Here is a 15294-nt window from a genome sequence, read left to right as displayed (position 1 = left end):
AAAATAGTTGTTTTTACCTTGTTGCACTTTTTATACCATCCACAATGTAGAATCATTGAACTGTATTAAACACTCATGATTTTTGTGTATTTTTAAACTTTACATTCAAAATCTTTCATAAACTTTTTTTTTGAAAATGTCAGAAATCAGTCATAATTGTATTTTATTCAATTCAGTAACGAAAATTAATCAACTTAATACATAACAAAGTGCTTTAGAATGTTCATTTGACTTCCTTGCTCTGTAAAGGATGACATTTTTTGAAGCCCCCCCCTGAATGATATGTTCAGATTGGTCCAAATGGAGGCTATGCAATTGAATACGCCGAACGACAGGACCAAAACAGAGGCTGCGCCCAAAGGCCGGCAGAGAGAGCAGTGGTCCAGGAAAGCGGAATTCATCTTGGCTACAGCAGGAGGTGTCATTGGCCTGGGAAATATCTGGAGATTCCCATACATTTGTTACAAAAATGGCGGAGGTAAACACGGAGAAGCTAAAGTTGGTTTCAATACTCAAATGAAAAGAAAAACGGCTGAGCACAAAGATGAAGTTTTTTTGGTGTTCTACTCGCCGATTGAATTCGAAAACAAAATTGCTATGATTGTTCTTTTGATTTTTCTTGCTATACTGTTGTGTCTGTTTTTGGAGGGGGGGGATTCTGTATTTTGCCAAAATTCACTTTTTAAACTTTGTCCCTCTCGTCAGAAATGCCCCAAACATATAAAAGGTCATTTTTGTTTCAAAGGAGTCTTCTTCATACCCTATTTGTTGTTCCTCTGCACCTTTGGTGTGCCGCTCTTCTTCCTGGAGACATCGTTGGGCCAGTACACCAGGCAGGGAGGAATAAGATGCTGGAGAGCAATCTGTCCTCTTTTTGAAGGTCAATCAATTAATCAATCAATCAGTAGTTTTAAGGGTTAAACAGTCAACCGATTCAATCTGCAATTTGCTGTGACATAAGGATGTCCACCCTATCCGGTGACATTGCAGTGTGTTCTCCATTTCCAGTGATACGAGTATAATTTCTCCATCCAATAACATCTGTCTACTCGTCATACACTGTACCCAGGCATAGGATATGGAAGCCAGCTGGTTCTTTTCTACCTGGCGGTGTATTATGTCATCATATTGGCTTGGGCCTTCCGCTACTTGTTCGCGTCCTTCTCATCTGAGCTGCCCTGGGCCAACTGTCTCAACAGTTGGAACACAGGTAGGGAGAACCGGTTTTCGAAAGCCAATACTGATCCATTGCCCTCATTTGACTTTCGTATTCGTTCACTTCGCAAACAAAGACACATGTTTTGAGTACAGAGCAAATCAAACACTGCAAGAGTTTGAAAATGGCACATCTTCGGTTGTGGAGTATTGGGAGTAAGTATAGCATCATATGAAGCCCGAGTGTGTCTTTTGGTGGATGTTTCTGATTGATCTCTGCGTCAGGAGGAGAATTTTGGGACTATCAAGTGGAATTGAACATGTGGGAAACGTTCGATGGGAGTTGGCCCTTTGTCTTCTTCTTGCCTGGCTATTGTGTGTCCTCTGTATTTGGAATGGAGTGAAGACCACTGGGAAGGTAATGTGTCATATACTGTACATCCCAAGTCAGTACACCTCACATATTTTGTTCAATCAATTATTGATGAAATAGCAAAATTGGAAACAAAAATCATTCACTGCCAAGAAGAGTGCCCCAATGGCAAAGTGGATGGTGCACCACAGGTCAAGTAAAACAAAATGAGGATTCAGCAGGATGTTGTACAAAGCGCAAACTCTGCACACAACTATGAACTCTCAAAAACACTATATAACAGTGGTTCCCAACTTTTTTTCTTCATGTACCCCCAAGGCTTTTGTCATACAGTGAATACCCCCAAAAACACCTGCTGATGAGATATATATATATACATATATACCTGCGTTGTACCTCATGAGGTACAACGCAGGTTCCATGGTGAAGGGCCCCAGGCTGCCAGATCAGAGGTCATACCAGAGATTGGGAGGCAAGCCCCAATGAATGCAGATGATGAGATTGGGAGGCCAGCCCCAATGAATGAAATGCTGAGCGAGGCAGCAACTGACCTGAAAGCTAAGATCATGGCGAGAATGAAAGCTGGGCAACCTAGAAACCGATTACAACGGCTATGTGAAGTACCACCTGAAAGCCTCATGGAAAGTGTGAATGCAGCACTGAGGGCGATCCCTACCGTCACGATCACGGAAACCAATGAGCTGATAGACCTGAAAATGAGCAAATCGTTGGAGGAGTTCAAAAACCAATTCAAAAGATTAGTACAAAAAAACTACATGAATCAGAATTAAAAAGATAAATTTGATATACTATAAAATATAGTAAGACAACCGTTTGTTCTTGTTTTGGATTTGATCAATTTATCAATTGTATTCAAGAAATGAAAATTATAATGAATATCAGAAAATTGAAATATAAAAGGAGAAAGAATAACTATATATATACAAACCAAAAGGTGTATAAATAGGATAGTATAGTATACATAAGGGTAAAAGCATTTGATGATATGTAGATTTTTCTTTTCTTCTTTGTTTTGAAAAATGATCTAATCAAATTGCTTTAAAATAAGGGGTAGGACCAGATAAGTTACTTACTTCTTCCTACTCCCTTGAGCATACAACCGTGATGATGTGTGTTTTCTTCTTTTATCTACTTTCTAATTTTCCTTACATAATTTTTGTTTGACTTTTGTCAACCTGTTACTGTGTATACTATATATGCTCAAAAAACAATAAACAAACAAAATATACGCTTCAGCATCAGTGATCCTAGAGATGCTTGGCTATAAGAGCAACCATGGAAGCCATGACATACGTTACCCACCATGGAAAAGACGGTTGGAGGCTAAGATCAAGGTGGCTCGGAAAGATGTGAGTCAATTGATGGAGGCCCAGAGAGGTCTGATGAAAAGGCCGACACCCGAGAGGTACATCCAGATGACCATACCTGAAGCACTCGAAACTGCCAAACAAAGGCTCCAAGCCTTGTCCAGCCGCCTAAAGCGGTACACGAAAGAGAATGAGGCCAGACGAATAAACAGGCTGTTCGCAACACAACCTGCGAAAGTGTACGCTCAGTGGCAGGGTCCTAACAAAAGAGCTGACCCACCAAGACTGGAAACTGAAAGGTACTGGAAAGGCATGTGGGAGAAGGAGGTTGCACATAACAGCAGTGCACAATGGCTGGTGACCCTGAGAGAGGAGCACAGACACCTCCCTGAACAGAACCCAGTTACCATAACAGTGGCAGACATACAGGAAAGAGTCTCAGATATGAAGAACTGGACAGCACCAGGCCCGGACATGGTCCACCCCTACTGGCTAAAGAAACTCACAGCACTCCATGAGCGCCTAGCAGCACAAATGAACCAGCTGCTGAGGGATGGGACTCACCCAGGATGGCTAACCGAAGGGCGAACGATCCTGATCATGAAGGATCCCTCGAAGGGTGCAGTCCCATCCAACTGTCGGCCAATAACCTGTCTCTCCACAACATGGAAGCTCATGTCAGGCATCATTGCGGCTAAGATAAGTGGACACATGGATCAATACATGAGCGAAGCACAGAAGGGCATTGGTAGAGATACCAGAGGAGCCAAACATCAGCTCCTGGTTGACAGAACAGTCGCACAAGACTGCAGGTCCCGACGTACCAACCTGTGCACAGCCTGGATTGATTACAAGAAAGCCTATGACTCGATGCCACATACATGGATCACTGAATGCTTGGAGTTGTATAAGGTGAACAGGACCCTAAGAGCCTTCGTTGCGAACTCGATGAGGATGTGGAAAACCACACTTGAAGCCAATGGCAAGCCACTTACCCAAGTGTCCATCAAATGTGGCATATACCAAGGTGATGCACTCTCCCCACTGCTGTTTTGCATAGGACTGAACCCCCTAAGCCAAGTAATCACCAAGACAGGCTATGGATACCGCCTCAGAAATGGAGCTACGATCAGTCACCTCCTCTACATGGATGACATAAAGCTGTATGCTAAGAGCAAAAAGGACATAGATTCCCTGATCCACACAACCAGGATCTACAGCAGCGACATCGGGATGTCATTCGGGCTTGAGAAATGTAGTCGGATGGTGACTAAGAGAGGAAAGGTAGTCCGCACTGAAGGGGTCTCACTCCCTAAAGGAACAATAGCAGACATTGAGGACAGCTACAAGTATCTCGGTATACCACAAGGCAATGGCAACCTCGAACTGGCAACAATACTGGCTACGGCCAAATAACTCCAGCGAGTGAGGCAAGTCCTAAGAAGCCAGCTCAATGGCAAGAATAAGACCCGGGCAATAAACAGCTATGCCCTGCCAGTGATCAGATACCCTGCAGGAATAATAAGGTGGCCAAAGGAAGAGATTCAGATCACGGACGTTAAGACCCGAAAGCTACTAACCATGCATGGAGGGTTCCATCCCAAATCCAGCACCCTGAGACTGTACGCAAGCCGAAAGGAAGGAGGCCGGGGACTAGTGAGTGTGAGAGCCACTGTCCAGGATGAAACATCCAAGCTCCATGAATACATCAAGGAGAAGGCTCCAACGGATGACGTACTCAGAGAATGTCTCAGACAATGGGGAACAGAGGATGAGGCGCTGGAAGAGGGACCATCATGGGAGGACAAGCCCCTACACGGGATGTACCACCGGACCATAACTGAAGTGGCTGATCTCAAGAAGTCCTATCTGTGGCTAGAGAGGGCTGGCCTGAAGGACAGCACAGAGGCACTCATCCTGGCTGCTCAGGAGCAGGCCCTGAGCACCAGAGCCATTGAGGCCCAGATATACCACACCAGACAAGACCCAAGGTGTAGGTTTGTGCAAAGAGGCACCTGAGACGATCCAACACATAACTGCAGGGTGTAAGATGCTGGCAGGGAAAGCCTACATGGAACGCCATAACCAGGTGGCTGGCATAGTCTACCGAAACATCTGTGCGGAGTATGGACTGGAAACCCCAAGGTCAAAATGGGAAACACCTCCGAAGGTGGTGGAGAATGACAGAGCAAAGATCCTGTGGGACTTCCAGATCCAGACTGACAAGATGGTAATGGCGAACCAATCAGATATCGTGATCATAGATAAAGGGCAGAGGAAAGCCGTTGTAGTGGATGTAGCGGTCCCAAGTGATGGAAACATCAGAAACAAGGAACACGAGAAACTCGAGAAATACCAAGGGCTCAGAAAGGAGCTGGAGAGAGCCTGGAAGGTAAAGGTGACAGTCGTGCCTGTGGTGGTCGGAGCACTCGGGGCAGTGACCCCCAAACTAGATGAGTGGTTGCAACAGATCCCGGGAACAACATCGGGCATCTCAGTCCAGAAATTTGCAGTGCTGGGAACAGCAAGGATACTGCGCAGAACCCTCAAGCTTCCTGGCCTCTGGTAGAGGACCCGAGCTGAATGAGGGACGGACACCACCCGAGGGGTGAGACGAGGATTTTTTTTTTTACATGTGTGTGTGTGTGTGTGTGTATAGATAGATAGATATCTTAATGAGCACAAGACAAAAATGTGATATTTTAGAATTAGCACAAATACAGAATGATTTACATCCATCGAGAACATTGTGACATGTTTCATGTCTGTAGATATTTAAGTTTTGCCATGTGGCATCTTAGTGATTTTTGTTGGCTGACTTCACAGCACACAAGTGATTAAAAAAAGTCATAAATTCCTTCTTGGTTAAATGTAGGTGGCCTACTTCACTGCCACATTTCCATATATCATGCTGCTGGTGTTGCTTGTTCGTGGACTGACATTGCCCGGTGCCAAAGAAGGAATCAAGTTCTACCTCTACCCAGATGTATCCCGGCTCAGCGATCCAATGGTAACATAACGTTGCCTCTTTGTACAAGCCGTTGTCAGTCTACTTCTCAATGACAGGGTTTGCTCACTGAAAAATTGAAAATACTCTGTGTCAGGTTTGGCTGGACGCCGGCAGTCAGATCCTGTTCTCCTATGGAATCGCGCTTGGGATTCTGACAACTTTAAGTAGCTACAACAAGTCCACCAATAACTGTTACAGGTACACGTCTCACATCGTCCGAAGCAGTTTAGCACCGTCACAGTTATGATTAAAAAGGAACTCATTTCCAGATAAGCTCCCCATATTTTTGTATACTTTCTTCTGGATGTTTAGCTGGGAATATTTTGGGCCTTCCGATGTGGCCCCTAAGAGGACATGGAAGGAAAAAAAAAACTTTGCGTTCCCTCGCAAAGTTTTGCATTCCCCCGCAAAGACTGCGAGATAACGCAAACTTTTTTTTTTTTCCGTAACGGCACGCTTTTTAAAATGCGCATTTTTGTACTTCCGGGTCAGCTTGGCTCATGTAGGCTCTCATGCGCGGTTGATTGAGAGACGACACTACTTCGGGGAAGGAGAGAATTGTGGGTGAGGACTTGGAAACTGCATTTAAGCTCAAGAACAGATTTAATGTCTTTGTATTTCAAGCCAATTTCAAAGTATAATTCAATTAAACTTGCCGTCCATGTTTGTTGTTTTCAGTGATCCGGGAGATGACCCGGAAGTACATCAACGGGCATTTAAAAAAAAAAAAAGCACCCCCTTGCAAAAAAAAGTTTGTGTTTTTTCATGATCAGCTCATCAGCAAGCTCTGTCAAGGCCTGATCAATTGAATCAGGTGTGTTGGAATAGGGAGGGACCTAAAACGGGCAGGATATGGCTCTCGAGGAACTGAAGTTCCCTACCCCTGCCTTAGGGGTTCCGTAGCCATGAATGTTCTCCTCGCGCTTGAGTGGATTTTCTCCTCCCAATCCCACAATCAGACGTGATGTTCATTGAAGACGAAGTTGTCCTTAGTATGAATGTGAGTGTGAATGCTTGTTTCTCCATATGTACACTGAGAATTAGGGATGTTCGGTGATAGCATTTTTTTTCAGACCGATACAAGTACTCAACTCTTGAGGAGTCACCCATACCGATACCAAGTACTGTTACTGCTAGTACTTTTGATATATAACATTTCTATCAAGCCATTGACAGATAATTTTCTAGAAAGATCCATATGGATGGATGGTTTTCAACTTTGTAAAGTTGAGACTTTTGCAACAGCAGTTGACCAATTATGTTGTATTTGCCCAATAGGGACTGTATTTATTTGTGCCTGCTGAATGGGTTGACCAGCCTTGTGGCCGGCTTTGCTGTTTTTTCTGTCCTTGGCTTTATGGCCAAGGAACACGGCGTGGACATATCCATGGTGGCTGAATCCGGTAGGGATGCAATGCACATGGCAAGACATTTCGAATTTGAAGCTTTTTAGCTTTCAAGTGACAATAATTGACTTTTGTTTTGTTTTTCAGGTCCGGGTCTGGCATTCATCGCTTACCCTGGTGCTGTGGCTTTGATGCCTTTTCCTCAACTTTGGGCCATTTGCTTTTTTTTAATGATCATCTCTTTAGGAATCGATACTGCGGTAAGACAAGCTTAAATGAGAAACTGATTTCCTAAGTTGAAATAAAATGTACAATTAATAACGCACACCCAAAAAAAAAAAAATCTGTCTTCTCACAATAGTTTGTAGGTGTAGAGGGACTGATCACAAACATAGTTGACATGTTCCCTTCAATCTTTGGAAATAAACGTCGACGTAAACTCCTCCTTCTTGCTATCGGTGTTGCAAACTTCTTTGGTGGTCTTCTCATGGTTACAGAGGTGAGCAACCAACCTTCATAAAATGCATGCTGGATTAAAAAAAAAGACTCAAATGAAGTGATGGCAACATTGTTTTGGACTTTATTTTTCAGGGAGGCCTGTATGTTTTCCAGCTGTTTGACCATTACTCCTGCAATGGGATGACTCTTCTCTTTTTTGCCATTCTCGAGTCAGTCTGCATCGGATGGTTTTATGGTATGCACTCTTGATTTGACTCACCATGAGCACTGGCTGGACTCGCATGGGATATTTGCACATTTCTGAAGACACAATGCTAATGAAGGACATTATTCCTAAAGGGGCAGATCGTCTGGATGATAACATAAAGGACATGATTGGCTATCGTCCATGGCCTTTGATGAAATATTGCTGGAAGTACTTGGCACCGGTTATTTGCACTGTAAGTATTCGCAAAGAAGGCACGCGTCCATTGACACTGACATGTTGTACTATCAAGTGATCAAGCAGGATTTCTTTTTTTTTCTCTCTCTGTCTGGCTCCCCGGGCAGGGCCAAAGTCAAGATTAAACAAGTTATAGTGGATACAAGTTGCCAACAGACACAGAAAACATTTTCTGGACAATATGACACTTTGTGAAAGTGTGATGAGTTGAACCCAGAAAATGTAAACGTGCAATTATTTGTTTTCATATTTTTATTACATTTTATTTCTCGGTGAAAATTTCTTTCACAGGAGGTGGGCATCTCTGATGGCGTACAGTTAGGCGCTCATGCAGAAGAAGGATTTATTTTTGTCCTGAGTAACTCTGGAGTTTAAATGATAAATGCACATTTTTGGAGTCTGAGGGCAGCTACGTTAACAAACGAAATGACGCACACCGAAGGAACAGCAAATTGTAATGAATTTGTATGTTCCGAATTGTACATTTGATGATGTGATTTTAAAAATGTGCAGTATTTACTTTTTTTCCGCTTGAGTACATCAGGGTTTTGGGACATTTACATTTTGTGTTTTAAATTTGATCTATTAAAGCTTGTGTGATATGCATTTTACCACGCATGGAAATTTCGAGCTATGACATGACAGCAAACAATTCCACCTGTTGACGAACCTAACTCCTAATTCATTAATATGACTGACTATATTTCAAATATATATTATATACCGTATATTCTAAATATTGTTAATTTTTTTTTGTTGTCACGAAATTATGAAAATCTGATTTTGAAATTGTGAACCTTGCCTTTGGAACAACAGGAAAGTAATTCATAAATGTAGTTAAGAGTGGAATATGGCAACTATGCCACCATGACACGCTTGAAAATGTTCCCATTCATACGTTGTTTCATATCTTTCATCTACTGGTTTCTTTTAGTGCACTTTGGTATTTGCTATGGTGAGATACACACCGCTTAAGTTCAACAACAATTACGAATACCCATGGTGGGGCTCCGCCATTGGGGGATTCCTCTCTCTGTCGACACCCGTCACGGTGCTGTTGAGGATGCTCTATGCTGTCAGCGTCACTCCTGGAACTCTGAGACAGGTAACGGACTTTGTTAAGAAAAAAATCCGGAAAAAAACGGCTGTTGTATTCTTGTAGAAGAAGAGAAGGCATACGAAGCCAAGAATCGATTCCTCATGTATTTTTGAGCACAGGAAGAACAACGTTTATCCGGGTACACACGCCCCGATCGATAATCTGGCCAATTGCCCTTTTTTGACCAAAGCCATCATCGAACCGATCGTTGGATTTCTCTAAAAGATTATCCCGCTCGGTGAAATGTGACGCGTATTTGTGTCGCGTGTCTCCAAAGTCGTTCACCACAATAAAAATGACGAGCATACAAATTGCCGAGATAAATCAACAACCTTTCACCATCATGCTGCCTGCGGATGGAAGGATATGAATCGCCTGAGCGGGACATGTGATGTTGAACATTTAACAGACACTTTGAGAAATTAAGTGTTGCATATTAATTTGAATGTTACTTGGTTAAATCAATGTTGACAATGGTGAGAAACAATTACCGGTACCTGGATCAGTGTCTTTGCATAGATTATCATTACTTATTGAAGATTAACATATGATTAAAAGTAATAAGAGCAAATATAGTTTTCTAGAATTGTGTGTCAAACTGGTAGGCCTTTATATTAATCAAAACCCAACTGGTTGGTGACCCCTGGCCTTCTTTTTTTGTCTGGCTGCACCAAGCTTCTCCCTGCAGGACAATTTTGGTACTACACCAGAGATTGATTTTCTTTTTTAATTTTTTTTTATTAAATGAACAAATAACATTTATTTGTCCAGGTAAGGCAATTGAGAAGTACTGTACAGGTGTTTCTTTCTCCCTGCAGAGACTGAAAATTCTGTGCACACCAGCAAAAGAACTGTGTCCTGCATCGAGGAACACATTAAATCAAGAAGAGAACTTTCAGACGTTTTTGCACGCCGGATGAAAGGAAATCATCTCATCACGGACAGAGCCAGAGCTCAGAGAGGATGTCAAACTTCAGTGCCATTAGGACCCTTTGCTAATCAACATGGAGCTCCAATTTGACTACTTTTCCAATCGGAAATTCTCATCCATTTTCAATACAGTACCGCTTATCTTTACTAGGTCAGGACGGTAATTTATGCATGTGTGCCTGGAAAAAAAATATCTATTCTTATTCCACAGAATGCAAACCCAACTCTTATTAGTGTGCAAAGTTGTATATAGTATATGCTACAGTATGTAGAATGTCTACTGTTTGTAGTCCCTATGTATTATGTAACTTTTTTTGGGGGGGGCTTTAGGCTTTGTGGAAATTTACAGTTCTTCATTACTGTACAAGTCTGTGAAGTAAACATTTTGGAAAGCAAATAGATGTATTCCAAATAGTTCTGCCTCCTTAGGCATACAGTACTCTGTCCTAATCATGTTGACATAATGCTGAATAGGAGAATTGCCAATGTCAAAGAAAAAAAAAAGGCACAGACGGGCTTGCTTAAAAAATACTTCTTTTTAAAAAATGTTGAATGGAGGCAACTGGCATATTTGGGCTTGTAGAATTTGTTCTTTTCTCTTGTTTGCCAATCAATGTATCATCAACATTCTAAATATAAGAAATTTAGAATTTCTTGTTTATCCTTCCGCTTTTATCTGCTCTGTGTGGTTCTGCTGATTCTTTTATCCTTGTTGTCATAGAAATAATCTCTCAAAACATACTATTTCCAGAATTTGCCTGACATGGCAGCTCATTGTAATTGAAGGTGCTGCCTGGTTTCACAAGCTATGTATGGCATGCGTTTCTATCATGTTAAAAACAGTGCTGCTTTATGAACTCCGACAATGCAAATATGCTTTAAAAACATTTCTTACACTGTTAATTAAACAGTAAAGGCAAAAAATAAATAAATAAACTCGAAACATTGGAAAATAATATAGGGCAGTTATAGGTTATCGGTCACCCTGACAGCACTGGGCAGCTCCTTCAGCCAGAGACTGATACACCCGCGTTGCAAGAAGGAGAGGTACCGCCGCTGGTTCCTGCCAACTGCTGTCAGGCTACTGAATAGGCACACCTGAAAACCTGGACTCACCCCCCACTCACCAATTTTAAATACCACAGCCACCTTATGCAGCATATACTGTATGGAATTGCATGTATGCTTGTGTCTTACATTTCCATCCATCCATCCATCCATCTTCTACCGCTTATCTGGGGTCGGGTCGTGGGGGCAGCAGCTTGAGCAGGGAAGCCCAGACCTCCCTCTCCCCAGCCACTTCTTCCAGCTCTTCCGGGGGATCCTGAGGTGTTCCCAGGCCAGCTGGGTGGCATAGTCTCTCCAGCATGTCCTGGGTCGTCCTCAGGGTCTCCTGTCGGTGGGACATACCCGGAACACCTTACCAGGGAGGCGTTCAGGAGGCATGGACCACCACCCCGGTCTACCAATCCAGAGGCACTCTCCCCGATGACCACGCAATGTTGCAGAGGTGTGTCAACCAGGACAGCCCCACAACATCCAGAGACTTGAGGAACTCCGGGCGGATATCATCCACCCCTGGGGCCTTGCCACCGAGGAGCTCTTTAACCACATCGGTGACTACAACCACAGAGATAGGAGAGTCCAAAGACTCTGCTTCCTCAAGGAAGGCGTGTGGGTGGAGTTGAGGAGGCTGCAATTCCCCCTCTTTAGTACTGGGTAGTTACAGTGACGCCCCAGGTAAATTCTAATCTCAGCACAACGTTTTTGTTTGTTTGTTTGTTTGTTTGTTTGTTTGTTTATTGAACATAAAACATATATACAGTAATAATTTGACAGAAAATAAGGTAGATAAAAAAAGTAAAAAGAAAGAAATCAATCTTCATTCAACACAGTTATTATGTTCAAGGGAGTAGGAAGAAGTAAAAAACTTATCTAGTCCTACCCCGTTATGTGTTTATATCTAGTAAATCATTTTTATATCAATCAAAAAAGAAAAAAAGTAACTTCTGTTTCTGATGAAACTGTTCATGCTTCAGTAAATGTATTGACTTATGTTCAACAGGAACAACAATTAAGATTTGAAAGCACAACCAACAAGCTGAGGAATTTCCCCTCAGGCTCAACCAAGTGCATCTGATGTCGCATTTGCATGTCAGTTGTTAAGTCTTCTTCACTTGTAAACCATTAAAAAACGTCTCCCCACACATCATCATCACATCATCGGCGCCCATCATCATTTTTATGTGATCATTTGAATTTTATTCAATTGCTCATTAAGATGACGACACTACAGACAAAAAAATGCAATACAGTACTTGTTTCACTCACTGTTAAACTGTGACTATGTTATAGTTTCTAGTGTACATTTTTTAAACATTTACCACATTGCAGTGCACAGTGGGTTAGCCACGCTTGAAATCAGGTCTTCAACTGAGTAAAAAAAATAATAATCTGGGCCTATGGATATGAAAGCCCACTTTGATTGCCTGGCTTTTAGTTAACTTCTGATTGTACATCTTCGTTGATATATGCATATTCCTATTTTATTATTTTACAGTGGATTTCTAAGAACTTTGTAATTTATTCGAACAAAATATGACGGAAATAGTGAATATTTTTACATAATATGTCTTGCGTATGGCTCTCAGATGAACAATAATCTATTTGATTGTAGGCCACTTGTGGAGGAAAATCAGTGAGGCTTATCATTTACTGTACGTGTGCAAAACCACATGTAGAGGTGTCAAATTATCGCGTTAAAAACAGTAAGACTTTAAAATGCCACTTTTTTGTAATATACATTTTGATTTCCCTCAATAATGTAATGAATTTAAAATGAAAACAGTTTTCTCAGCAATTTTTAGATGAGATTAAAATATAGATAATTAGATGAATTAATTACAGATCACAATTAATTAATTTCACAATTTTTTTAATCGCTTGACAGCACTGCGTATTGTTCCATCACAAATAGAGTATTTAGTTCCAGTTGTCTGACATCTGTGCTGGCAGTGTAGCTTGATTCCCCCGCAATAACGGCGAGTGTGAATAGTTCGCCTGCATCTGCACCAAATGTGCCCTGTGTTTGAGTGACCAGTCTCAGGTGTGCTGCATGCATTCTGAAGGTAGATACTAGGCTCAAACTCCTGGCGTAATCCAGGACAAAAAAGCCAATAGTTAAAATAGTGATAAGTGTTGTATTGTTTGGTTTTTTTAGCATGGAGGGCTCTTAACCTCATTTGCTGAAAACGTGACAATGGGCAAGGGGGTTTTTTTGCTCTCTAAAATGCCCTAAATTTCCACAAGATGGCGCAAAGTTGTGCCTGTCTTAGTTTACACTGGCACAAGCGTCAAGTGCCAATACTGTCCATTTTTTTCTTCTTGTGGTCTTTTGTGTTTATAGTTAAAATGAAATATTTTCTTAAACCCTTACTATTATGTTAGCTTTGGATTTTTTATTTTGTTCTATTCACTTATGAATTTTACTTTTCATCAAACCGGACATTACATTTTATTTTAATATTTCATTTAGAATATTGCAGCATTATCACTTGTGGCCCCACCGATCATGGTAAGTGGACGTCTGATTCCTGGACATCATTATTTGTGGCCCTTTTAATATCTTTCAAATTGTGAGAGACTCCTCTTATACAGTAAGTGTGTGGTGTACAGTACTAGTGATGACCAACACAGCACACAACACACATAAACAATGCCTCCACCAATAATTGCGAATCTCCTTCCCCACGCTAGAGTTGATGTCTGTCATAGTACCAAGACTGACCTGTAAAAGGCGCCACAGTTGGGATAGGAGAGGAAGTGAAAGGAGCTAGACTCACCGTTTTCTTATCTGGTAACTGGAAACTCTTGTCGTCTATTTTATTGGGGTTAATGGCAGGTTATAAAAAGACTCAAAGCCAGTTTATGCTTAGTAGCCCCAAATGTTTTCCCGGTACATAGTGGATAATGCATTTTCTGTGATACGAGCCATCATTAGACCAGATTTCAGGTCCAACTTGTGAGTGCAAACTTGACATACAAGCGTTTTATCGTGGCAGTGAACTTAAGTCAATTCATTCATTCATTCATTTTCCGATCCGCTTATCCTCACAAGGGTCGCAGGGGTGCTGGAGCCTATCCCAGCTGTCTTCGGACAATAAAATAGAGTGCTAGTTACCTTATTTTTCAGTTTTTTTATTTTTTGATTGCCCCTTGAAAATAGAAACCACAAATGACACATGGATTCTGCCAAAGTGGTTAGAAAGTAAACCAGCTCCTGTCTGTTTAACCGTGCGACCTTGTCAAATAGATCCCGCCTTCATTTCTAGCCCCTGAAAAACAACCATGCCCCCCTGTGCCCCCCCTTCTATCCCCCACCTTCCCCCAACCTCACCCTTACCTCCTCTTGTCTCCCAACCAGTCCATCTTGCTTTCTCTCTGAATCACATGTGCAACGCTCACCCCATGGGCTTGCCCCCTGATCACAGCTACACCTACTTTCACTCAGATGAGGGCCACCTCAGGATGAATGAAGTGCCACCCGCAACTACAGACTGCTGACATTGGGAGCTCCGTTTTCAGGTACTATCTAAGCCTTTTCATTCAGGCCACATGCTTTGCTCTTCTCCGCGTGATGTGTATGTGCTGCTTTCATTATTTTTGGACAGGAACGCGGGCGTTTTAAGGAGCAGCTGGGCTTTTGTGTGCTTGTGCACTTATCCTTGCCGCTCGTCGCCTCATTATGTAGGCCAAAGGTTACAGACTACCCAGCAGCGGGAGCGGTTATTTCACTTGTTGAAAATAACCTGTGCATTCTTTTGGAAAGCATTTTAGTAGTCTGGACATACTCAAGTAGTGTAGCCAAACAGCACACAACAAAGCTATGCTATAGAAAATAGTTGGGTAAATTAAAATGCTAAACTAATAATTGGTCGGGATAGATATTTAACCTGGCTAAATTCGAATATCATGTAGTGATGCTATTCTAAGATGATCAACAGCTGTTCATCTGTGTATAGTGTGTGTGATTTGGCAGTCTGAGAAAATTTAGATTATTTTGCCTACCGCTTGTGCCAGGTATCCCAGGTTATGCCAAATTTTTGAAGTCTGGTTCGTGAGTGGGTCGAAATTCAGACCGATGACGGACTCG

The 15294-nt window shown here is 42.0% G+C and overlaps 2 protein-coding genes and 1 long non-coding RNA gene across 4 annotated transcripts in view; 2 read left to right on the top strand and 1 right to left on the bottom strand.

Annotated features, from left to right (window-relative positions):
- Positions 1-300: 300 nt before the first annotated feature.
- LOC147201190 (sodium- and chloride-dependent GABA transporter 2-like) lies at positions 301-10146 on the top strand. The gene is made up of 14 exons (XM_086118731.1): positions 301-478; positions 746-880; positions 1070-1210; positions 1293-1371; positions 1441-1573; positions 5732-5866; positions 5961-6064; positions 7145-7269; positions 7360-7472; positions 7574-7711; positions 7804-7906; positions 8011-8111; positions 9048-9218; positions 10031-10146. Exons 1-14 carry the CDS (start codon positions 301-303, stop codon positions 10130-10132), a joined length of 1758 nt encoding a protein of 585 aa, XP_085974857.1. The 3' UTR covers positions 10133-10146.
- LOC147201189 (uncharacterized) overlaps positions 7875-15294 on the bottom strand; it is a 20115-nt gene continuing 12695 nt past the window's right edge. Inside the window, exon 4 of the long non-coding RNA XR_015101691.1 lies at positions 7875-11535. This is a non-coding gene — a long non-coding RNA (uncharacterized LOC147201189). The remainder of the gene's footprint in view (positions 11536-15294) is intronic.
- LOC147201188 (sodium- and chloride-dependent GABA transporter 2-like) overlaps positions 14542-15294 on the top strand; it is a 17460-nt gene continuing 16707 nt past the window's right edge. The window contains exon 1 of one of the 2 annotated variants that reach the window (XM_086118729.1): positions 14542-14726. In XM_086118729.1, coding sequence (XP_085974855.1) covers positions 14674-14726 — 53 coding nt within the window. In that variant the 5' untranslated portion in view covers positions 14542-14673. The remainder of the gene's footprint in view (positions 14727-15294) is intronic. The other variant, XM_086118730.1, reaches the window with a different exon arrangement.

Source organism: Hippocampus guttulatus, chromosome 8, assembly GCF_054856545.1.
Source record: "Hippocampus guttulatus isolate MCC_2025c chromosome 8, RoL_Hgut_1.0, whole genome shotgun sequence".
NCBI classification, from domain to species: Eukaryota; Metazoa; Chordata; class Actinopteri; order Syngnathiformes; family Syngnathidae; genus Hippocampus; species Hippocampus guttulatus.
The sequence above is the reverse complement of the archived record's forward strand: the minus strand, read 5'-3'. Positions and strand labels throughout refer to the sequence as shown.

What these genes read in the sequence shown, in the direction of transcription:
- LOC147201190 (XM_086118731.1), top strand. Translation starts at nt 301, where the DNA reads ATGGAGGCTATGCAATTGAATACGCCGAACGACAGGACCAAAACAGAG. An exon ending in TCGGTTGTGGAGTATTGGGA is followed by an intron (nt 1,372 to 1,440) that starts GTAAGTATAGCA and finishes TCTCTGCGTCAG; the next exon opens with GAGGAGAATTTTGGGACTAT. An exon ending in GAGTGAAGACCACTGGGAAG is followed by an intron (nt 1,574 to 5,731) that starts GTAATGTGTCAT and finishes GGTTAAATGTAG; the next exon opens with GTGGCCTACTTCACTGCCAC.